The 24,584-nt window shown below is 31.8% G+C and overlaps 1 protein-coding gene across 4 annotated transcripts in view; it reads left to right on the forward strand.

The window, feature by feature from the left end:
* CENPK (centromere protein K) overlaps positions 1-13,419 on the forward strand; it is a 36,620-nt gene extending 23,201 nt beyond the window's left edge. For 2 of the 4 annotated variants that reach the window (XM_079144887.1, XM_079144886.1), the window contains exons 7-11: positions 3,097-3,179; positions 3,264-3,362; positions 3,845-3,971; positions 8,667-8,720; positions 11,471-13,419. In XM_079144887.1, the coding sequence (XP_079001013.1) occupies positions 3,097-3,179; positions 3,264-3,362; positions 3,845-3,971; positions 8,667-8,720; positions 11,471-11,629 (522 nt within the window). In that variant the 3' untranslated portion in view covers positions 11,630-13,419. Of the gene's footprint in view, positions 1-3,096; positions 3,180-3,263; positions 3,363-3,844; positions 3,972-8,666; positions 8,721-10,527 lie in introns of all 4 variants that reach the window. The other 2 variants (XM_079144888.1, XM_079144889.1) reach the window with 2 other exon arrangements.
* The last annotated feature ends 11,165 nt before the right edge of the window (positions 13,420-24,584 follow it).

Raw genomic sequence — 24,584 nt, forward strand, 5'->3', positions numbered from 1 at the left:
TCACTTCTCTTGTACTTTGGAGCCATCCTTAGGTAAAACAAGGGTTACCTGAACAGAAGCACTGCAGTACTGTGAAAGTTAATAGATGGCAACTAAGTGACTGACAAGTGGATAGTGTATACAGGATGGATATACTAGACAAAAGACGATTCATGTCCTTAGAGGGTCAGTGATTTCATCACAATACCCAGAGCAGCAATTTAAAGCTTAAGGGTTATTCATTTTTGGAATTTTCCATTTAATATTTTCAAACCAAATTTGACCCCAGATAACTGAAACCAAAGAAAGGAAAGCTGGATAAGGAGGAATTACTATATAAATGTGTGTACCTATTTCTGGTCCTCCATTTGTTCTTCATTCCATACTGTAGATATTTCTGTTCCTTTGTTCTATATTTCTATATTAGACCAATACTATGTTATCTTGGTTACCTACTGAAGCTTATCAATAATAAGTTTTGACATCAAATAATATGAGTGTTTTAAATTTGTTGTTGTTTTCAAAATTGTTTCACATTTCCATAAATTTTAGGGGTGGCTTTTTATTCTATCCCATAAAAAGCTTGATGAAATTTGGATAAACTTCCACCTACTTTATAAATTAAGTTTGGGGAGAATTGACATCTTTAACATATTTAGTCTGAATTCAGATCTCCATTTACTTACTATTACAATAAATATCTCACAAATGTTTTTGTAGTTTTCAGCATATAGGTCTTACATATCTTTTGTCAAATACATTGCTTATTTTTTTTAAATCTTTTTTTTCCCATTCCCCATCCCTTCCCTTCATTCCCCTTTGTCTAATCCAGAGTACTTCTGTTCTTCCCTAACCACCCCTACCTTATTGTGAATTGGCATCTGCATATCAGAGTAAACATTTGGCCTTTGGTTTTGGGGGTTGGTTCATTTCACTTAGCATTGATATTCTCCAGTTCTGTCCATTTACCAGCAAATCCCATAATTTCATTCTTCTTTATGACTGAGTAATATTCCATTGTGTATATATACCACATTTTCTTTATCCATTCATCTGTGTAAGGGCACCGAGATTGATTTGATAGTTTAGCTTTGTGTGCTTAGTATTTTTGATCTGTTAAAACGGTTCGTTAAGGCCTAGGGTTGTAGCTCACTGGTAGAGTGCTTGCCTAACATGTGTGAGGCACTGGGTTCAATTCTCAGCACCACATATAAATAGGTAAAATAAAGGTCCATCAAAAACTAGAAAAATTTTTAAATGGTTCTTTCAAATGCAAATTTTTATTACTACTAAGTACAAGTGCAATTAATATTCATATATTGATTTTTATATCCAGTGAGCTTGAGAAACCTTTTTATTCTAGTAGCTTTTTTATAGTTCTGTAAGATTTTCTAAGTGGACATGTCATTTGAATTATATATGTGTGTGTGTGTGTATGTTTGTAGCTTTACCACTGAACTACATCCCTAGCCCTTTTTATTTTGAGACAGCGTCTGAGTTGCTGAGGATTTTGCTAAGTTTCTGAGGCTGGCCTCAAATTTTGGATCCCCTATCTCAGCCTACCAAGTCACCAGATTACAGGCATGTGCCATCATGTCCAGCACCCATTTCATGTCTGTAGTGATGTGACTGTCTCCTGATGTGAGTGATTTGTGTCTTCCTCCCCTCTCCATGTAATTAATCTGGCTAATTTTACTGACTTTCTCAAAGAACAAACTTTTTATTTCATTTGATTTGTTACCCTCTTCCATTTAATTGGTTGAAGTTCTTTATTATTATTTTCTCATCTTACTATGAGTGTCCCAATTTGAGTTTATGGTAAAAGGTGAGGTCATTAATTTGAGAATTTTTGTTTCTTTCTATTATTGGCTTTAGTATAATCATTCGTATACTATTATTTCATCTCAGAAATTTTGATAGGTGTTTTCCAATCATAATAATTTATGATTGAAGTTTTAATTTCTTATTTTTTATTGATTGCTTATTTGACTCATGGATTATTTAGAAGTGTAGTATTTTTCAGTATCCATGTATCTGCAAGTTTTCTATTATTAATTTCTTAATAATACCATACCATACCAAAGTATGGTCCATTGCTAGACCATATTTAATTAATATCAATATGATTATATTGAAATTTACTTTTCTAATTTATGTTTTCTATTCATTCTATTGTTTCTCACCTTGTTTTCCTATTTTCCTGCTTTTTTGGTTTAATCTTATGATTTTAAAAAATAAACCCATTTTATTATCACTATTGGTTTATTATTTCTCCTCCCTTTGTTTTCATAGTTGCTTTAGGGTTTACCACATACATTTTTAACTAAGCAATGATTTAAATTTAGAAAAATCTAGCAAAAAATCTTGAGATCAGGAAAATGGATAAAACAGAAGGATATTAGAGGAAGTCTTTTTATTCTTTAAACACAGTTGAGCCTCATGGCCTTCTTACCTACTCTTCCCTCTCTTGAAATACTATTTTGCTAGATAGTAACTTCATTTATCTTTTGTGTTCTTTCTCTATTTATATGTTATCTGATCAAAGAGATTCTTTCTTATTTTACTATCTAAAACAACTATCCCTTACTCCTCATGTGTTTATTCTTATTTTGATGTACTTTTTCCATGTGACTCTTCCCACTGGCTGGAGTTTTATATTGTTTATCTAATCTATATCCCTCCACTATTTGTTTTCTTTACCTTTGCCTCACTGCCTCCTTCAACAATTCCTGGTCACCAATATCTGATCAATAAATATTGACTGAATGATTGAATAAATAATGAATGATATTCATTTGTGACTATTTTTTATACACTCAGAAAAGACACCTACTCTAGCCTGTTACTGAAAACATGCCAGTAATTTATGTTTCAGTTTAAAATGAAAATATATTGCTCAAAACTCCTTATATTTTTGTATTTAACAGTGAAATGCTACCAAAAAAATTTCGCAACTGCTACATATTATCCCATTTCAAACTCTTTATGTTAGGTATTTTTACTATTGGCTTTTGAATTGAGATATCCTAGATAATGTGTAAATTTAACTATTGTTTAAAAACAAAAAAAAACTATAGGATTAAAAACTAAGCAATTAAATAACTTATTTTGTTCTAGTTCCAAAAATTAAGACGTGATCTTGAAAATGTGCTATCTACTATTCAGTCAAAGAATGAAAAGTTAAAGGAAGACTTAGAAAGGTACGTTTATGTTACAATTACTATTAATCATTGATACACATTGAATTGGCACTTAAAATTCATATTGTTTTTTCATGTTTGAAGGGAGCAACAATGGTTGGATGAACAGCAACAAATACTAGAATCTCTTAATGTACTTTACGGTGAATTGAAAAATCAGGTTGTGACATTTTCTGAAACACGGTAATTTGTGGTTCTATGTTTTTTACATAGGAGAAAGTATTTTCTTTTTTATGTTACCTAAACTATAGATGAAAAGAAAGCAGATCTCACCAGGAATCATGAATCTTACCCTAACTTTTACCAATTATTAATTACATGATCTTTTATGAATGACTTGACTTGGTTGTACCATTAGCTTCCCTACATGGTTATATAGAAATATATCTTTTATAAAGCTAATTATGTGGATGGAGCATGAAAGTTTCAGTAAAGTTTTTTTTAAAAATATTTTTCTTAGTTGTGGATGGACACAATACCTTTATTTTATTTATTTATTTTTATGTGGTGCTGAGGATTGAGCCCGTGCCTCGCACATACGAGGCAAGCTCTCAAACACTGAGCTATAATCCTAGCCCTCAACAAAGTTTTTTATTAACTTTATGAAGAACCAGGTACATGTACATATATTAAATGTTTCTCTTAATTTTCTTTTTATCTATTAGAATCTTTAATGAACTGAAAACTAAAATGCTTAATATAAAAGCATTTAAGGAGAAACTCTTGATTACCTTGGGTGAGTTTCTAGAAGACCATTTTCCTCTGCCTGATGGAAATGTTAGAAAGAGAAAGGTAAGTTTTAGAGAAGATATGCATGTAGATAATCATATTTGAAATTGTTTTAGGTTGGTCCAAAGGCAAGTTTTCTTTTATAGTTTGAAGATATACACATAGATAAAGTACTGAAATATGCCATCATCACATTATATTTACTGAAAAATTAGAAGCTACCTGCTTATTCAATAAAATGGAATTGGTTAAATTTTTTATATTGTATCCATGTGATATGAAAAGTTCAGCTTTTAAAAATGGTGTATGCAACTGGGTGCAGTGGCTCATGCCTGTAATCCCAGTGGCTCAGGAGGCTGAGACACAAGGATCAAAAGTTCAAAGCCAGCCTCAGCAACTTAGGGATGTCCTAAGCAACTCAGTGAGGCCTTGTTTCAAAATAAAATACAAAACAGGACCGGGGATGTGGCTCGGTGATCGAGTACCCCCGAGTTCAGTTTCTGATACCCATAGAAAAAAAATGATGTATTAAACACTAGTAGAGTTAACGAAATGCTCATATTATTAAAAGAATAAAACAAATGACTAGATTTTATGAATTGAATCTAATTTATACCATAAAATGAAATGGTTTTGTAGGTGAGTTTTTGTTTTTGTTGTTGATGATGATGTTTGCTTTTTACTATTTTCCAAATGTTCTGTCATGAATGTATACCTCTTTTTAAATCAGAAGAATATTGTTTAAAATCTGTTAGTTTAATCTGTTAATAACTTTGAAAAGTATTTATGATGGAATAAACTTTTTCCAAAAATGCAAGTAAATCATTGAGTGATGGAAGATTGTGAACAACCACTTTAATACAACTTTTCTTTAATGTAATATGTGATATAAATAAATAGAACTTTGAAATTGGAATTGATATTGAAACTGGTACCAGAATGGTTTCTCTAAAGTATAAATATTTAGCATAAAACTTTTTTAAAATATTTTTTTAGTTGTCAATGGACCTTTATTTTATTCATTTATTTATATGTGGTGCTAAGAATCGAACCCAGTGCCTCACACATGCCAGACAAGCACTCCACCACTGAGCCACAACCCCAGCCAAGCATAAAACTTTTGACTACCTAGAGGATGAAGTCTTTAAATTACTTAGACTAATGGATTTATACTTTGGAGTTTGTCTGTTCAGCCTCATCATGAGTCATTTTTTATTTATCTCTTATGCGAATTCATTCAGCCATCCTACTATGGCCCCAACAAGTATGCATTGACCTCTGTTTTGTGTGCCTTATACACTGTATTCGCTCTGCTTAGAAAATCTTGTCTGTTGTCATTTTTATCTCTATCTGCATATCTTCTGAGTTCATTTCTTCCTTTTTTCTTTTTTTGGTCCTAGGAATTGAATCCTGAACCTGGCATATGTTAAGCATGTACTCCACCACTGAGCTACACCCTACTAGGATAGTTCTTGTCGTCTGTATTCACTTTATTTTTTTCCCTTTCTTCTTTGAAGTCATCCCTAGGCATTATATTTGTTATGGACTATGTCTCCCAGTCTAGTCATTATTATTTGTATTTTGGAAATTATCGAAAGCCTTCTATTGACTATTTTGTGAAGGTCATGATTCTTTTGATTTTAATGATCTTAATCTTGCAACAGTTCACCGATTAATTTTCCTAATTTTAGTCTCCCATTTTTTTTAATTTCATTTTTTAAAACTATTAAACTTCTTCAATAATAAAACCAGAAGTGTGAGGCACCCTGAAAAGAAAAAATTGATTAACAGAAGCCATTAATAGTTCACTAAGTCATATTTGATAACCTCACTTTTTTTAATAACAGAACTATTGATACATGTTATAAAATGATAGATTCCTGTCTGTCTACCATCTGTGCCTCTGTTTCCCTCTCTATCACATCTGTTTCTCTCTCTGTCTCTTTCTACCTCTCTCTTTCTGGCCTGCAGTAATATTGTACATATTATTACTGACATAAAACATTATAGATTTCCTGGCTTAAACAACAGAAATTAATTTTTGCAGACTAGAAGTTAGAAGTCCAAGATCAGAGCTCTATCAGAGTTGGTTCCTGGCAAGGTCTGTGTTTCTGTCCTGTAGATTATAACTTCTCATGTGTTCTCACAATTTCGTCTCTTCTCTCTATACAAGGAGAAAAAGAATTGTTAGTGTTTCTTTCTCTTATAAAGGGACCAGCCATGGATTAGGGATGTGGCTCAGCAGTAGGGGGCTTGCCTAGATGTACAAGGCCCTGGTTTTGATCCCCAATACCACAAAACAAAACCCCAGTCTTTTTAGAGTAAGATCCCATCCTATGACCTCATTTAACTTTAATTACCCCTTTGAGGCTCTGTTCCCAAATATAGTTGCATTAGGGCTTCACCACATCAATTTCTAGAGACACATTCCTTCTACAACACTGAACTTTATAATTCAAAGATGGATATGAAGAAAAGAAAGCTAAAAAAACAACCACTCTCCATCAGTTCTTTAACATGAGGTGAACACTATTGTTAACCTTAGGTAAATATTAATGAGACATCTTTGTAAACATATACTCATGAAAAATAAATTGATGGATGATTGGATCAGTAGAATTTTGTACTTGTTAATATAAAATAAATATTAAATGCAATTTTATGTTAATTTGGTAGAAGGTAGTGAAAAATAGTGAAGTGTTGAATTGTTGAACTCAAATTTTTTTTATTTCAAATGATGAGAGTTCTGGAAAGATTTTTCTAATACAAACAAAATAAATTATGAAAAGCAATATAAATTATGAAAAGCAATAATATAATAATATAAGAGTTTGTTTAACTCCATTTCTCAATTTTATGTAGTATTAAAAATAGAAAATTAACATTCTGTGTCCCAATTTTGCGTTGTTTTTACTTTGGTGGGTTTACAGTATTTATACTGTGCTAAGAAATCATCATTCATGTCTGTGGTTAGCCTTCATTCTATTTTGTATTGGATTCAGTACTTATTATCTGTTACCACTGATTTTTCAGTTCTTAGATTTAATCCATTGCTTTATTTGATGATTTTGATAATGGTTTGTTTGTTTTCTTCCTGATTAATTTGTTCAATAAAGATTGCAGGATGTTTTATTCTTGGAATTCTTAAAAATACTTTATTGTCTTTACACTCAAAGAATGTTTCAGCACATTTTTAAATTGAAACTCAAGATTTGGCATTGCTCCATGTCTTCTAACATGGAATGTACTGTGTAGAAATGAAGCCAGACTATAGATGATTTGCTGCTTCTAACTATAAAGCTGACCAATTCTTTAAGCTTCAGTAACTTAAAAGTATATATTACAGTGCTGATCACTCAAAATCAATTTTGATTTGAAGATGATATGCCCTTTATCTTGACAGATTTAGTTCCTATTTCATGAAAAATTTCTGTAATTATATCTACTGTTTTTCCTGTCTTATGTTGAAACATTCACTTCTGTAATTGTTTTTTGTTAATATTTTTCCTCTACATTTCCTTGGATTGTTCCAAACCTTTTGTTTTAATTTTTTGCTCTGCTTCTTTTTAAAAAATTTTTTAACTTGCTTCTTATTAATCAATTCTGTACTTGTGTTGCCTTCACTACTACTTACTCATATACTAATTTTTACTACTCTTTCTCATTTAGCAAGATATAAGGAGATTTGAAATGCAGATTTGCTCTGCTATCTTTACTAGAAATTTCATTCCCTTTTTAGTGTTATTTTATTATTTCTTTAACATTTGTATTTTTCACAAGGCTTTATAAGCATTCTATGATCATCTTTGGTATCTTTTATTTATTTATTTATTTTGTATGAGGTGTTGAACCCAGGGGCACTTACCAAGCCACATCCCTAGTCCTTTTGATATTTTAATTTGAGACAGGATATCACTAAATTGCTTAGGGCCTGGGATTATTGGCCTTAGTTTGCATTACCCTGCCCCATAAACTTTGGTACCTGGAAATTACTGTCAGTATAGTTGGTGACTTTGCAATTAACTGCCTGAATTCAGTCCTTTTGGTTGGGGTTATTTGAAGAAGAAGATTTCTAGCAGTTTGCTTTAGAGCTTTATCCTGTTGAACATTTTAATAATTGTTTAAAATTTTTAAACAATAATTTGGTTAAAGAGGTAGACTACATGACTATCAAGGTTTACAAATAATATGAAAATAAGAGGATTAGATGGTAAATATATTGGATGACACAATTGGACTTTGGGTGTCCAGGACCTTGGGAAACATCTTAAATAAGATGATATTTAGTAGAAATACACAAAATATTGTTCTTGGGTCTGAATTACTAACTAATGAGTGCTAGGGATGTAGCTTAGTGGTAGAGTGATTGCCTAACATGCACAAGGACCTGGGTTTAATTCCCAGTACTGTTTCAAAAGAAAACACTATCAAAGAATGAGGGAGAGATATCTTTGCCAAATGTATGAAAGCACTTTGGCATTTTAGATGATAGTATGTTCAGAAGTTAGCAGGGTGAAATAAGTGTCCGAAAGCTTAACGTACAGTAAGATTGTTATAAAGGTATTGTGTCCACCTACAACTAAAAACTGTATTTAATAAAAAAGAATTCTTTATGTCATCCAATTGTGAGTTTGATTTTAGTTACCATGTACCATTGCAACTAAGAAATAATAATTTTTTAAAACCTCATTATAGTTCAGTATTCTGCCCTGGCAGAATTAAAATGTTAATTGTTTGTTATTCACATTTCTTTCAAAGAAAAACATTCAAGATTCAACCAAACAGCTGATAACACTGCATGAAATATTAGAGGTAAGCATATTGTATAGTTTTTTTTTTTTTGTCTTAATGCTATCATTTAATTACTTACTTGAGAACAATTGTACTGACACTTTAAAAAGAGAAAATACTATTTTAATTCTTTAGGTATGTTTCAGTTTTTATTAAATGTATTTGTAATAATTTATCTTTACTAAAAAATAGTTTTACTTAGGGAAAATATTATCATTTTTTTAAGAATATGAAATTAAAGTCTTATCTTTAATCACATTCCCAAGTTTTATCACAATTAAAGACTTTAAAAATATATCATGTTATTTGACATATACATTACAAAATCTTGTGCTGCTACATTAGAATTTAAATTGACACCTCCGTACTCTAAAATATCTAAGTGAACTTAAAGATTCTTTCCACAGAGTTATAGAAAGTTTTGCCCAATTTTCCTTAAATAGCATCAATCTCTTATCATAATGTAAGGACTGAGTAATTTCAACCTTTTCTGTTTGATTTTTTTTTGTTTGTTTTATAAATACCTTTAATTTTAAAAAACCTTCTGAACTTTAGCCAAATTATTAAATATATTAAATATTTTAGAAAATCTGGATTTGACAATGCATGACCATTGGGCAGAGAGGAAAATAAAATGGTCTTTGAAGGATAGCATATTTGCCAATTAGTGTGCCTTTTTTAACATTAGTAAGTTTTTGAAGAGTATTTTCAGAAAACATGTTTCATTGTGATTTAATGAATTGGGTGGTAAAGTCTGTGTTTTTATCCAACTCAGTAGTTGTCTCAATAGATCTTTTTTTTTTCTTAATAAACAGTATCATTGTTTTGAAAAACAAAACGCAGGTATTTATTGGATTTATAATTTATTTCTAGTTATTCCAGTTTATACTGAAACTATTAAATGTTATATGCATGGATGTCTTAATATTTTTAAATAAATATTGTCACTTCATGCAGCAAATGTCGACAGGCAGAAACTATGAAATACAAGTGTAAAATTTTCAAACTATATTGTGAGATATAGTGTAAAACTTAGAAAATTAAGTATGTCTCTGAGTTTCATATTAGTGATAATATTTAATACTGTTATTCAGTGAAAAACAGAATTTAATGTACATATTCATTTTAAATTTGAATTTTTAACATTTAGCCATTTCTAGTGTCTACTAAAATTTTGGTTAATACAGTTTAAATTAGAAATGAAAAATAAGAAAACTTTATTTTTTATAGTGCTGGGGATGAAACCCAGGGCCTCACATATGCTAGCAAGCACACAACCAATGAGTTACACTTAGAACTCAGAAAACTTTCCAAGTACTCTAATGGGAATATGTTGATTCTCTATCATGATTCCTAAAAAGAAACGAGGCCACAAGCTTTTTTCCCTAGGATATGTGACTTGAAATAGAAAAATTAATGCTAATTGAAATTATTTCAAGAATTGAAATATTACTATTATGAAATATGAAATTAGAAGTTGGCAGGTTAATTTTATTCATTCTAGTAGCACTTTATTTGTAAAAATTATGCTTTTTCTTTTCCATGTTCCTTAAAGTAATAGCATCTTTCCCCTGAAGCTTTGGTGTGGCAATTCAGAGATAAAGCCTAATTCATGATCTGCCAGTGATTTTGTGCCCCCATGGAATCCTTTAATCCTTCTGAGTTCTGATTCCATAATTTCGAAAGTACCAGGAGGTAGACGACGAGGAGGCAAAATAACAACTAATTTACATTTTTAAATTTTCAGTTTTTTTGTTTGTTGGTTTGTTTGCCACTGCTCTACTGCTCTACATCCCCAGTTTTTTTTTTTTTTTTTTTTTTGAGACAGGGTTTCTCTAAATTGCTGAGGTTTCCTTGAAATTTGCAATCTTCAGACCTTAGCCTTCTGAGTCACTGGAATTACAGGTCTGCCATCAGGTCCAGCTATTTTTGACTGTGTTTTATAAAACATTCGTATTCAAAGTATTATAAATTTTTGGTTCCTGAAAAAACTTTCCTAACGTCAGTGAATTTGGGAAAGACACATTATTGTCAGTTCTCATTACCAAACTTCTCAAGCTTTTGTGTGACCACCTAACCCTGTTTATCAAGAAGTTCTTAGAGACACCAATTCCTTGGAATAAGTTTGGGAAATGCTAGCCTATATAATTAATACAAATACTTGAACCTTCTGAGTTTTCTGTTGTAATCCCTCAGTATCCTTGATAAAAATCAAAGACAAAGGAAAGGATGATAAAATTGACTATTTTGAAGATTTATCAGAAGAGAAGGTTTACAGGCATGAAAACTGGCGATTTCTTTTACCTACCCACAAATACTGACTCTCTTTTTTTAAACTTTCTGTATATTTTCTTGAATTTTGTGTGGGATGTGTGTGTGTTGCTTGGGATCAAGCCCAGGGCTGTGCACATGCTAGTCTAGTGCTTTACCACTGAGGTAAAAGTTTAAATTTTAAGATTCTTGTCTTTATGCTAAAGAAATTATTAATCCTAAAATGCAGGAGAATTGTAAAAGCTTTCTAAACAATTTTTAAGGAATATTTTTAAAAATTAAGGTACAGATATTCATTTTTAAAACTTTTTCCATTCACTAATATTTGTAGTCATTTAAAAACTCAAATCACTTATTAAAGTTAGTACATAAAAGTTATTCTATAAACAGTTGTTCCGGGAGAAAAGAGGTGAACATCCTTTGATGAATAACTTGGCTTTATTATAGCTGTGTAGAATTTTTCCCCGGTAAAGAATATTTTGGATGATATTTTTTCCTAGATTCTTATAAATAGATTATTTGATGTTCCACATGATCCATATGTCAAAATCAGAGATTCCTTTTGGCCACCTTATATTGAACTGCTGCTGCGTAATGGAATTGCCTTGAGACATCCAGAAGATCCAACCCAATTGAGATTAGAAGCCTTCCATCAATAAAGGGATGTTCTTTTTTCAGTAAAGAATCTTCTCATCCAAGGATAATGGAAACAGGACTATTTGAATAAAAATTATTTGCAAATCAAAGCAATAGTCTATCTTCCTTTTATCCTTAAGTGACATGTACTGCCATCTGTTCATTTTTAAAATGATCCTTTCTTATTCATTCAGAGCTTTGGTGTTTTAAACTGTATGGACAAAGAAAGTAAGTAAAAGATATTATAGATTTATAAATTATTTAATGTACCTTGCCTTATTTGATGTGGTTTAGAAAATTCTTTGTTAATTTAGGATATTACTAATGTAATATTTTTCTTTCAATTTTATGGCACTATATTTTATGCATTTTAAGCTTCATTTGATGCTTAATGTCTTTACTATTTAGGAATTATAATGGAAAGATCATTTAATTTGCATATGGTTATAAAATTGAAGTAATATCCCATGAAGAAAGTGACATAATTAAAAATATCTAGCAAATACTTCACATGTGCATTGCCTTATTTCTAGGTTTGTTAAAAATTGAAATATAAAAATACAAATGCTGAAAACTAGTATGAACTATTTTAATGTGTATTATATAACAAGGGACATTATATATTAATTTGCTCTTGATTCTGCTACAAAATTATATTCATGACATTTTGTAATTTTTTGTATATAAAATTCTCTATAAAATCTCTATTGGTAATATGGTATATTTTTATTAATAGACTTTTTCACAGGTAAATTAAGATATGGGGCTCATTCAGAATTATATACAAGCTAAACTAGAGAATTGTAAACTTATTTAGCATCAGTTTTTCTAGGAGAAATTTGTGTGTGCTTTTATACTTGAAAATACTTTACTGTATAGAATCCAAGTTTCTTGATAAGCTTAATTACTTCATTTTTTAAAATAAGCAAATAATATTCTAAGTATTCCATGTCCTGTAAAAAATATAAATACTTTTGTATTTTAGGTAATAGAACTTCTTTTTAGAGAAGCATTACCTATAAAATACCTTTCTAAAACACTCCTATTGTATGTTGAAGGAATGAGCAACTTTTTATTTCTCCAAGTTAATATGGAAAGAGGGGGGGAAATGGTTTTGGAAGTGTAGTCCTGACAATAATTCTTCAAAGTGGTACTATTGTCTGTGAAGTCCTTTGTGTTGCAAATTACAGACTGGAGTAGATAAAGGCAGTGAACAACTTGGTCATTTATCTGGCAAGTCTTGTTTCACATCCTACTTTAATTCATTAGCCCGGGTTTCTTACATAACAAGATTACTTGCCTACTTTTAATCTCAACTATAAACAAAATAAATTATACTAGAATTAGTCTTGATTTATAATCCATCTAAATTTGAATTTTTGTGTTTTGGATATTGTAAAACATGTTTCAAGTGCTGAGAAACCTACATATATTTTGACTTTTCAGGGATTTAAAAAAAATTACATCTTAGAATTTGTTATTTCACTGACTCTGAAATATGATTCAGATTGAGTATCCCCTATTTGGGATTAGGGCTGTGTTTCAAAGTATTTTTTACTTTGGAATATTTTTATAGACTACTGGTTCAACTTCTCTAATTCAAAATTCAAAATTTGAAGCATTTTGGGTGCTGGAGCATGTCAAGTTTTGGATTTTTGAATTAGGGATGCCTAGCCTGTAATATCTTTAAGTAGTACCTCATTCTAATTTTCTCATTCCAAATACTGATGTTGAATAACTTAAAAACAAAAATTGGTTTTAGTCAACCACAAAATTTCTTTACCTTTGATGTTGGTTAGTACGTAGGGCTAGATTGATGGAGAAATCACATCACTCTCTGGTTGGAAATTCAACATGGTGGCATAAGAGCCCTATTTAATATTGCCCTGTATTTTATGTCATTATACCTCTGTATTAACACTTCTTACCCCTTTATTTTTCCCTTGGTTTACTTTTTGCTTATTAAGTTTACTTTTAGTTTATTTCTTTGTTGCTTTTACCAAGAATTTTATTTTTCAGTATACAACTTCTCCCAACTTATTTTCTGATAACTGCTAATAAATTATTAACAATAACTGCATTAGGAATGATAAGTGAAATGGCACTTTTAGTGTTAATGAAAACATTAAAAATGTATAATTCCTCTTTTCTTTTGTGGGGTGGTTTTGCTGGCAGTTGAACCCAAGGTTTCAAACATGTTAAGCATGTTCTGCCACTGAGCTACACCCCAGCCTAAAAAATATGTAATGTTTATGCTTGCAATGTCTATATAGACATTATTTTTTCTAAAAGTTTATGAGTATGCCAGTATGCCAACAACTGCCAAATGCAGCATGCCAAATACTTTATGGTCCATGTTACAGTTTTTTACGTGGTGACTCAGAAACTTCAATTAGTGAAGTAAAAATTGAATGTTATTAGCTTATCTTAAATATTTTTAGAGTTTTTCCTAATTTGGCTCCTTGTTTTGGTTGAACTCCCCCACCTTTTATCATGTAGAGCTTTAAAAATTTTAACTTATTTTCAGTTATACAAAAAAATAAATGCAGACATTACCAAAAAAGCTGGTTTCCTTTGATCACATTTCCTTTGTAGGTCCCTGTATTAAGAAGAACCATTTTTTAATTTTTTTTTTTTTAGCTGCAGATGAACACAGTACCTTTATTTTATTTTTTTTATTTGTATGTGGTACTGAGGATTGAACCCAGTGCCTCACACGTGCCAGGCAAGTGCTTTACCACTGAGCCACAACCCCAGGCCAAGAAACCACTTTTTGATACATGCTATTATTTTTCATGTTTCATGATGATGAGTCTGTCCTACCATTTGGCTATGTCCAGAATGTTATAGCATCCATGTTAATAAGCTGTTTTGTAATAATCAAAAGAGCCAATTTGCATAATTGTGGATTGTTATGAATCTGTTCACTCCTGCTAAGAGAGAAGAGAAAATGGAATCATGTGAGATGCTTAGCAGGCAGAAAAAGTGAAAAATACAAATAAGAAAGAAAGAAACAATAGCAAGACAATGAGTAGAAAACAATAAATATGGTAGATATTTATATTAATCACTTTAAAGGTGGGTGGTCTAAATAGAGACTGTTAGAATAAATTTTAAAAAAAAAGAATCAACTGTGATTTCTACAAGAAAGAAACCTTAAAAATAAAGATACAGATAGATTAAAAGTGAAGTAATAGAGAAAGGTGTACCAAATGTTATGAATTGAATGTTTGTATCTTCCTCAAATTCATATGTTGAAGCCCTAATACCCCGTGTGATAGTATTTGAAGATGGCGCATGTAGAATGTAAATTAGGTTAAATAAGTTCATTTCTATGGGGCCCTCATTAATGTCCTTATAAGAGACAGCAGAGATTTGCTCTCTCTGCCATGTGAGGACCCAGGAAGAAGGTAGCTATCTACAAATCAGGAAGAGAACACTCATCAAAAACCAACTATATTGTCATCTTGATCTCAGATTTCTGCTCTTCAAAAATGTGAGGAAATAAATGTTTGCAGTTTGAGTCATGTTGTGTTTATATTTTGTTAGGGAAACAAAGGCAGATAAATACATCTTGCTGATCAATCAAAAGAAGGCTATAGCCTGGGTGCACACCTGTAATCCCAGTAGCTCCCAGAGGCTAGCACAGGAAGTTCAAAGCCAGCCTCAGCAACTAAGCGAGGTCCTAAGCAACCCAGTGAGAACTGTCTCTCAATAAAATACAGAAAAAGGGCAGGGGATGTGGTTCAGTCATTGAGTGCCCCGGAGTTCTATCCCCAGTACAAAAAAAAAAAAAAGCCAGAAGAGCTGTATTAATTTCATACGCCTTCAAAGCAAGGAAAACAATTAGGGAATCACAAGAGGCATTGCATAATTGATAAACAGGTCATTAACAATTTAAAAAATAGATATACAAAGTATGTCTCAGTCTACAATGGAATCAAATCAATAAGGAAGATATCTGGAAAATCTCAATATCTAGAGATTAAACAGCACACTTCTAAATGATACATTGTTCAAAGAAGTCTCAAAATATATTTTTGATTAAATGAAAATACAACTTATCAAAATTTGTGAGATGCAGCAAAAGAGGGAAATTTATAGCACTGGATGCATACACTAGAAAACACGAAAGATCTAAAATCAATAATTCCAACATCCACCTTGGAAAGTTAGAAATAGAAGACTAGATTAAGTCCAAAGCAAAAAAATGAAATAAAGTAGAAATCAATGAAGTGGAGAACAGAAAAATAATAGTGAAATTCAATGAAAAGATAAATTCATAACCTCTTGCTATTCTATACAAGGGGGAAAAGGAAGGAAAAGATTATTAATATCAGCATGAAAAGAGGGATCATTACTGCTGACATTATGAACATTGAAGGAAGTTTAAAGGAATGTTATACTCTCACCATCAGCTTGATAATATAGATGAAATGAACTGATTCTATGAAAGACAATCTACCAAAACTACACAAGGATAACTATTCTACATCAGCCTTAATTATCAAAGGAAATTGATAATTAAGGAGCTTCCAAAACAAAGTATTGACCCAGATGATTTTACTAGTGAATTGTACTAAGCATTTAAGGAGGAGGTGCCAAATTTGTGCAATCTGTTCCAGAAAACAAGCAGAGGAAATGCTTTCTTACTCATTCTGTGAGGCCATTAACACCAAAACCAGAGGATGAACGTGTAGCTCTGGTAGAACACTTCTCTAACATGCAGGAGGCATTAGAGTTGATCCCCAGCACCACTGGTAAATAAAGCTAAACTAGATAACAACTTAAGAATGAATACAGACCAATTTCTCTCCATGAACATAGATACAGAAATCCTCAAGACAGTATTAGCAAATTAACCCAAAAATGTAAAAAAAAAAAAAAAAAAAATCATGCACCATTGCCAAGCAAACATTTATTCCAAGTTTGCAAGCCAAGTTCAACAATAAAAAATCCATTAACATAATTCATGTAAACTAAAGAAGAAAAATCATTTGATCACACCAATAGATACAGAAAAGCCACTTGCCAAAATCCAACACCCTCTTGTGATTTAAAAAAAAAGAAAAAAAGAAAAAGTAGGAACATGGGCATCTTTCTCAACTTGAAGAATATGTACCAAATCCTACACACTTAATGATGGGAAACAGGATGCTTTTTCTAAGACCAAGAACAAGGCAAGGATGCTCCCTACCATCATTTCTGTTCACTGTCATACTGCAAGTTCTTGTTAGTGCAAATAAGATGAAATCTCAGGAGTCAACAAAAAAAAAATCTGTTTGAACTTAAATCCAATTATAGCAAGTTTGTAGAGGGTACACATTTCTAATATATTTAACTATTATGCATATATATTTTTTAATGTATGTCAGCACTGAATTTTTAGAATTTGAAATTTAAAACTTCATTTACCTTACCACCCAAAAGAAAAAAATGAATATGTATGTGTATAAGTCTAAAAACATGTACAATATCTAGGTGAGGAAAACTATAAAAGTCTCATGAAAGAAATCAAAGATCTAAATAAATGGAAAGATATTCCATCTCAATGGATATGAAGTTTATTATCAAACTATATCTTCATTTGATCTATAGATTGAATATTGTCTCAAAAAAAAAAAAAAAAAAAAATCCCAGCCTGTTACTTTGTGGATATTGACACACTCATTCTAAAGATCCAGAATAGCAAAAGATCTAAAATATTAAAGAACAAAGTTGGAGGACTGACACTGTGACAATGACTGTAACTACAACAGCAAGTTTGATCCATGAAAAAAATTGATGTTGCATTTTATTAAAATTTAAAACTTCTGTGTCAAAACCATTGTTAGAATTCAAAAGATAAACCACAGACTGGGATAAAATACTTGAAAGACCCATCTGATAAAGAATTTGCACCCAAAATATGTAAAGAACTTAAAACTCAGCAATAAGAAAACAAACCAATTAAAATATTAGAGATCACCAAAGAAGATACATAGATGATAAATAAGCATGGAAATGATGCTCCATGTCATTGTGCTCAATTGTCATTAGTGAACTATGATTAAGACAATTAGTTACAACTTCATACCTATTACAATGGCTAAAATCCAAAATGACAAAATGAGTAAGAGATGTGGAATAACAGGAATTTTTCATAGCTGATGGGAATGCAAATAGTAAAACCACTTTGTATAACAGTGGCATTTTTTTTTTGTTTGTTTTCACCAAGCTGAACAGTCTCAGTGTATGATCCATCACTCACCTAGATAAAGGAGTCGAAAATGTATATAAAACCTTGCACAGGAATGTTTACAGCAGCTTTATTCATAATTACCAAAAACTGGAAGTAACAGATGTTCTTTTGTAGGTAAATGGATAAGAAAACTGTCATACATCCATACAATGAATATTATTCAGTAAAAAGGAATGAGCTAGTAAACTACAAAAACACATGGAAGAAATGTAATGCGTATTCCTAAGTGAAAGAAACCAAAGGCTATATCCTGTATGACTACAAATGTGACATTTTGGATAAGGAAAAACTATGAAGACAATAAAAAGATAAATGGGAGCCAGAGATTGTGTACAAGAGAGGGAAACGTAAATTAAAGGGATTTTTAGAGCAATAAAAGAGTTTTTTATGTTACTATAATGGTAGATGGCTAGCATTATTCATTTGTAAGAAGCCCAAAAACGGGACTGGAGTTGTCTCAGTGGTAGAGCACTTGTCTAGCATGTGTGAGGCCCTGGGTTCCCCATACTCAGCACCACATATAAATAAATAAAATAGATCCATTGACAATTAAATATATATATATTAAAAAACCAAATAACTATACAAAACAAAGAATGAATCTCAATTTAAACCATGATTGTATTAAAGTATCAATATGGTCCATCAGTTATAACAAATGTAACTCACAAATATAAGATATTAAACTTATTAGAGGGGAAAGGGAGCATATGGGAAGTCTGTGTACTTCTTCATTTTTCTGTAAACCTGAAACAAGCTCTAAAATTGTTTATTAATAAATGTGGCAGTAGAAAGAACAAAATATAAAAAGCTAGTTTTCAAATAGACACTGAATAGGTATTAAAGGATACCAAAAATCCTAAGAAAAATAGATAAATCAGATAGTAAAAGGTTAAATAAATGTTAATAATTAGACACCAGGGTTAAGGTATAACTCCATGGTCAAATGTTGCCTAGCATGGGTTCAATCCCAGCACTGTAAAAACAAAAACAAAAAAACCTTTCTAAATACCAGAATTTTTAAAAAATTTTCTTTTAGATATACATGACAGTAGAGTGTATTTTGATTGTACATGATGTGGAATTACACTGGTTGTGTATTCATATATGAACATAGGAAAGTTATGTCTGTTTAAAATACCAGAATTTTTAAAAAGCAAAGTATTTATTTTACAGAGAAAGAAACAATAAATATAACAAAATGCTCATAATTTTGAAATGGTATCTGGGAAGAACCCCAACCTCAGAAGATGGCAAGGTGTAATAATGTAACTCCAAAAGTGCTGAAATTATATGATTTAATGGATCAGAGTAGGACAGTTTATTACAACACGGTAGGCAACAGGAGCATCAGCATAATTGTATTGGTTTACCCTACCTCTAAATGCATGGAACAAGATGGCAGGGCCAGGTGAAGACCAGAGAAGTGGGTTTTACTACAAAGCAAGCCAGGACCAAAGACCTCTGGGTACCTTTTATAGAAAGCAGTGCTCTTACTCTGTAACAAGGAAGTCCTCTTCATTGGGAAGCCAGCCCTTGTGAAGCAGTCGGGCACTATGGTTATCTTGACCAACTATGTGACTAGCTCCCAGAAATGCTTTCTGTATGAGGCCCTGGATAAGCCTTGTAGTTGTCAGCCAGAACTTGCAGGGGGATACTCAGTGCTCAGGGCGGATTGCCTTTCCTAATATAGAAATAAAAGCAAACATATTAGTCATAACAGTGAGAATCTGCTGACTCACAAAGCAAAACCTAACTGCAGTTAGGAGACACTTAAAACAATGATTCAGAAAGGCTAAACATAAAGGGATGGGAAAAAATAAATCAAGCAAATGGAAATCTTTTGCTTATTTTTAAATTGGGCTTATGTCTTATTGAGCTTAGGGACTTTTTGTGTATTCTGAATACAAGTCCTTTTATTAGATATATGATATACAAAAATTTCTCCTAGTCTCTAACTCTCTCTTTCTCTCGTGTGTGTGTGTGTGTGGGGGGGGGAATGGGGATTGAGCTAAGGGGTATTCTTGCACTAAGCTAATCCCCAGCCCTTGTTGTTTTTATTTTGAGACAGGGTCTTGCTAATTGCCCAGGCTGATCTTGAACTTGTGATCCTCCTGCCTCTGCCTCACAAGAAGCTAGGATTGCTGGAAGGCACCACTATGCCCAGCTCTTTATTTTCTTAATGGTGTCTTGAAGCACAAAAATTTGGAATTCTAATGATATCCCATTTATTAACTTTTTCTTTTATAGAATGTGTTTTGGTGTAACATACAAGACAAGACACAGTTTTCTTCTGGAAGATTTATAGTTTTGGGTTTTTTTGGTTTTGTTTGTTTGTTTGTTTGTTTGTTTTTGGTGGTGAGTTTTTTAGGTAAGCTCTCTATCACTAAGCTACATCCCCAGCTATGGTTTTAGCTTTTGTATTTAGGTATAGGAACCATTTTGAGTTACAATCTGTGTAAGATATGATGTAATGAGATAGTTTTAGATTTTAATCCAAATAAATAGCCATAGTGATATCAAGTCATAAACAAACGAGATAATGGATAATTCTTCCTCCATAGTATTATAAGGAATATATACTGATGGAAGGTTGTCTTTAGGCAAGTACCCCAATAATAATCTGGTCGATATACAGTACTAACTTAGTATCCTCTAAAGATGCTAAAATTAGTGGGTGAAAAATATTAGTAAATTTTCATACTCTAAAATTTTCTCCCTCATTTTTGTTCTCTACAAAGGGAAATATAGTGGCAAAACTTAACAGGTACCACATTGACAAAGAAATCAAGGTTAACATTACTGATAATAAGACATTGATAATGTAAGTTCTTTGGCATGATGCACTGAGGAGTACACAATATAATTTCTGTGATATTTTATGAACACACTTTTTATACACACACACATACACTTTAGAGGGTATTGGGAATTAAACCCAGGGCCTCACCTATGCTAGGAAAATGCTTCACTACCGATCAACATTCCTAGCCCCTTTTAAATCTATTTTGAGACACAGTTTGACTATGTTGCCAAGGCTGGCCTCAAACTTTGATTCTCCTGCCTCAGCCTCCCCAGAACGTGGGATTACAGGCATGTGGCATCACACCTGACTTTGTAATATTCTCGCCAAAAATGCGTGACCATTCATGAGCAAATATCAGATAAATCTGAATGCTCGTCATCCTATAAAATAACTCTTCAAATGTGTCAAGATCATGAAATACAAGGAAGACCTAAGCAAATGTCACAAACTGGAGGAAACTAAAAAGAAATCACAACTAATTACAAGGTAGAATTCTACATAAGCTTCTGGAACAGAAAAAAAACAGCATTGGAAAAATTGGTGAACTTTGAATAAGGTCTACAGTTTAACCAATAATATACTAACGGTTACTAGTTTAGTAATTATAGTTATAAGATGTAAGGTAATTGTAACAACTTGCTCTGGGCTTGGAGGTAAAGTGGACTGAGGAATTTTAAAACTCGGGGAGGGGTTCAAAATGGGGAGTAAGAGAATAAAAATGACAATATAAACATAACACTTTTCTAGTGATATATCCATGCAAACTGGAAAGTTAAAGAAGTAAAGGAGTCTAATGCACAGGAAGCCAGGGCAAGAAGATTTTGTTATTTGACTTTCCTCTTTCTGCATTTTTCTGACACAACTGATTTTTGTTTGAGTAATCCACTGTTGTCTACAGAGCCATGCATTTAATGTGGATGTGGTTATCCAAATCTCTTTCTTAGTGATTTACTAAAGGTTATATTTGATGCGATATTTACTTAAAGTATATGTCTAATGAGGAAATTTTCAGAAAGATTGTTCTTACTGATTAAAAAAATGCACAGGAAGAGATGGCTTCTTTTGTTCTGGTAGATATTATTGGGTCTGTATGGGACATCTGGAAATGTTTAGCCATTTTGTAACCATAAGGAGAGCTTTCTATGAACAAATCTGGCATGTTTAGTATGGCAGGACCACAAAAGAAAAAGAACAAATTCTGATAATGTTATTGAGATACTGAATTAATTCACCCTACTGGGGAATAACATATATGAAAATAAATTTTCCTTCTGGTTTAAGTCAATTGAGATGAGATTTTTATGTTACTTGAAATGGAAACCAACACCCAACAAAATTGTTTATGGAACATTTAATCACTCCGGATAAAATTAATTTTGTGGTACAGTATGACAGGCTTAAAAATGTACATTTTGAGGATATTTGAAGAAATATATTTCTTCCATTTAAAAAGAGCAAAGACTTTTAAGACAAGAATAGCAAATGAAATAATATTTACATATGAAAAGAATTGCAAGCTGGGTGGAATAGTTCATGTCTGTAATCCCAACTACTCAGAAGGCTGAGGTGGAAGGATCATAAGTCCGGAAGTTTGAGCAACAAAGCAAGACCCCACCTCAGAAAACAAAGCATCAAATTTTTAAAAAGGAATTTTAATGCCATGTCTGGTTAAATATAAGAATTTCAATAAAAATCCTGCAAGTGAGATAAACTCTTCACTGTGCAAGAATCAGAGCAAATAAATGAATGGAAAGACAGTTCAAAGAATTCACCTAGAGTGGGACATGGGGGTGCACACCCGTAATACCAGCAACTAGGGAGGCTGAAGCAGGAAGAGCACAAGTTCAAAGCCAGCCTCAGCAACTTGGTGAGACCCTGTCTCAAAATAAAAAAAATAAAAACAATTGGGGATTTGGCTCAGTGGTTAAGTGCCCCTGGTTCAATCCCCGGTACCAAAAAAAAAAAAAAAAAAAAAAAAAAAAAAAGAAAGAAAGAAAGAAAAAAAAAAAAATAGAATTCACCTAGAAAAATGAAGAGAAAAATTACAAAGGTAAGAGATATAGTAGGTAGATTGAAGGACTTTCACCATATGTTATATAGAAGTTTCTGATGAAAAGAGAAGGAATGATGGGTGGTAGCTGAAAAATTTTAAGAACAGTTAACTGAAATTCTTAGAAAACCATTTATACCGAATCCTGTGAAAAGCAAATAAAGCTAAATTTACTAAATTCACAGTATGAAGTGCTTTCATGAAACTACAATACACTAAGGAGAAAAAAGAGTATAGGAATGGCAGTATAGGAATGCTGATATCTCTCCTCAGCAATAATAGCTGTTGGTGCTGAGAGAAAAAAGACCAACAGCCTAGAGTTCTGTAACCAACTAAATTATTATTCAAGAATTAGAGACCAAATATATTTTATAAAATGTAAAAGCAAAAAATAAGTAAATAAATAAAAGCTTTCTCACACATAGTACCTAAAAGAACTGTTAATGGATATAATTCAACAAAAAGAAAAATTAATCCAGAGGAGGATGGAGGTTAATGAAACAACCATGAGCACTGATTTGAAATTTATTTTAATTTTACTTAAAATCAGTTATGAAAGGAAGAAAGCAGACATTTAGAAAGAAAAACAATTTCTTGAAAAGATGCCAAACAATTGGCTATTTATAAAAATATGATTATGTTTAAAGGAAAAATTCACACAAGATTACCAAGTTTGCCTTAGTTTATTTATAGTGGAAAAGTAGCAAAAATTTCACATTAATATCTGTGCACAAATGTTGCAGTGTATCTTTCAACATCAGTGTTGCAAAAGTAAGCAATACACATTTGATAGGAAGTTCACTTACAGGGAATACTGAAGATTTCTTGAAGATTAGACAGGGTTTCCATATTATTTTTGGCTCATCTTTGGGTCAAAGTGTTTTCTGGTTTGTTTGTTCTTTGGCTGTGGAACATTATATTCATACTTTTGTATAATGGCTGTAGGGAAGAATTGTTTTTGCTTCAGGACAGTTACATAAAAAAAAAAACCTGCATTTTTGGCTGTCCCCTTTTATTTTCTCTAGGAAAAAAAAAAAAAAAAAAGCATAACAAATAGGCCAAAAAACAAAATAAAACAAAAAAACTCTTAAAAAAGAATACAAAGAGCCCTAATCATGATTTTTTTGAAGTTAAAATGGACTATTCTAAAATTGGGAATTTCTGTCTATAAAAAAAGGAAAGTACCTTTAAAGTTAGAAGGCAACTCACTGAATGGGAAAAAGTATTTAAAGTACCTATATCCAACAAAGAAATCAAATCTGAAATATATAAAGAGCACCCCCAAAGTCAATAAATAGAAAATAGTCATACTTGTTAAAAATTATGTTTGTAAGAAGACCTCAGACACTTTGTAATAGAGAACAAATATCTTGAAATATCTTAAAAATGAAGAGGAGGGGCTGGGGTTGTGGCTCAGTGGTAGAGCTCTTGCCTGGCATGTGTGAAGCACTGGGTTCCACTGCATATAAATAAATAAAGGTCCATTGACAACTAAAAGAAAAAAATTTTTTTAAGTTAAAAATAAGGGAAGAGAGCCAGACACTGTGGTGCACACCTGTAATCCCAGGAGGCAGGAGAGTCTCAAGTTTGAGGCCAACCTCAGCTATTTAGCAAGACCCCCAGCAAATTAATGAGACCCTACCTCAAAACAAAATAAAAAGGACTGGGGATATAGGTCAGAGGTAAAGTGCCCGTGGGTTCAATCCCCAGTACCAAATAAATAAATACATTTAAATAAATACATTCATTTTAATAGGGAAGAGGACTTCTAATTTTGCTCCTAGAGGGAATAGACACATTTCTCCCTATTCCTGCTAAGAGCAGCTAAAAACTTTGTGGCTAATATGTAAAATACATGTCAGGGAAAAAAATCTGAGAGGC

The sequence above is a fragment of the Sciurus vulgaris genome (genome assembly GCF_902686455.1).
Source record: "Sciurus vulgaris genome assembly, chromosome: 6".
Lineage (NCBI taxonomy): Eukaryota > Metazoa > Chordata > Mammalia > Rodentia > Sciuridae > Sciurus > Sciurus vulgaris.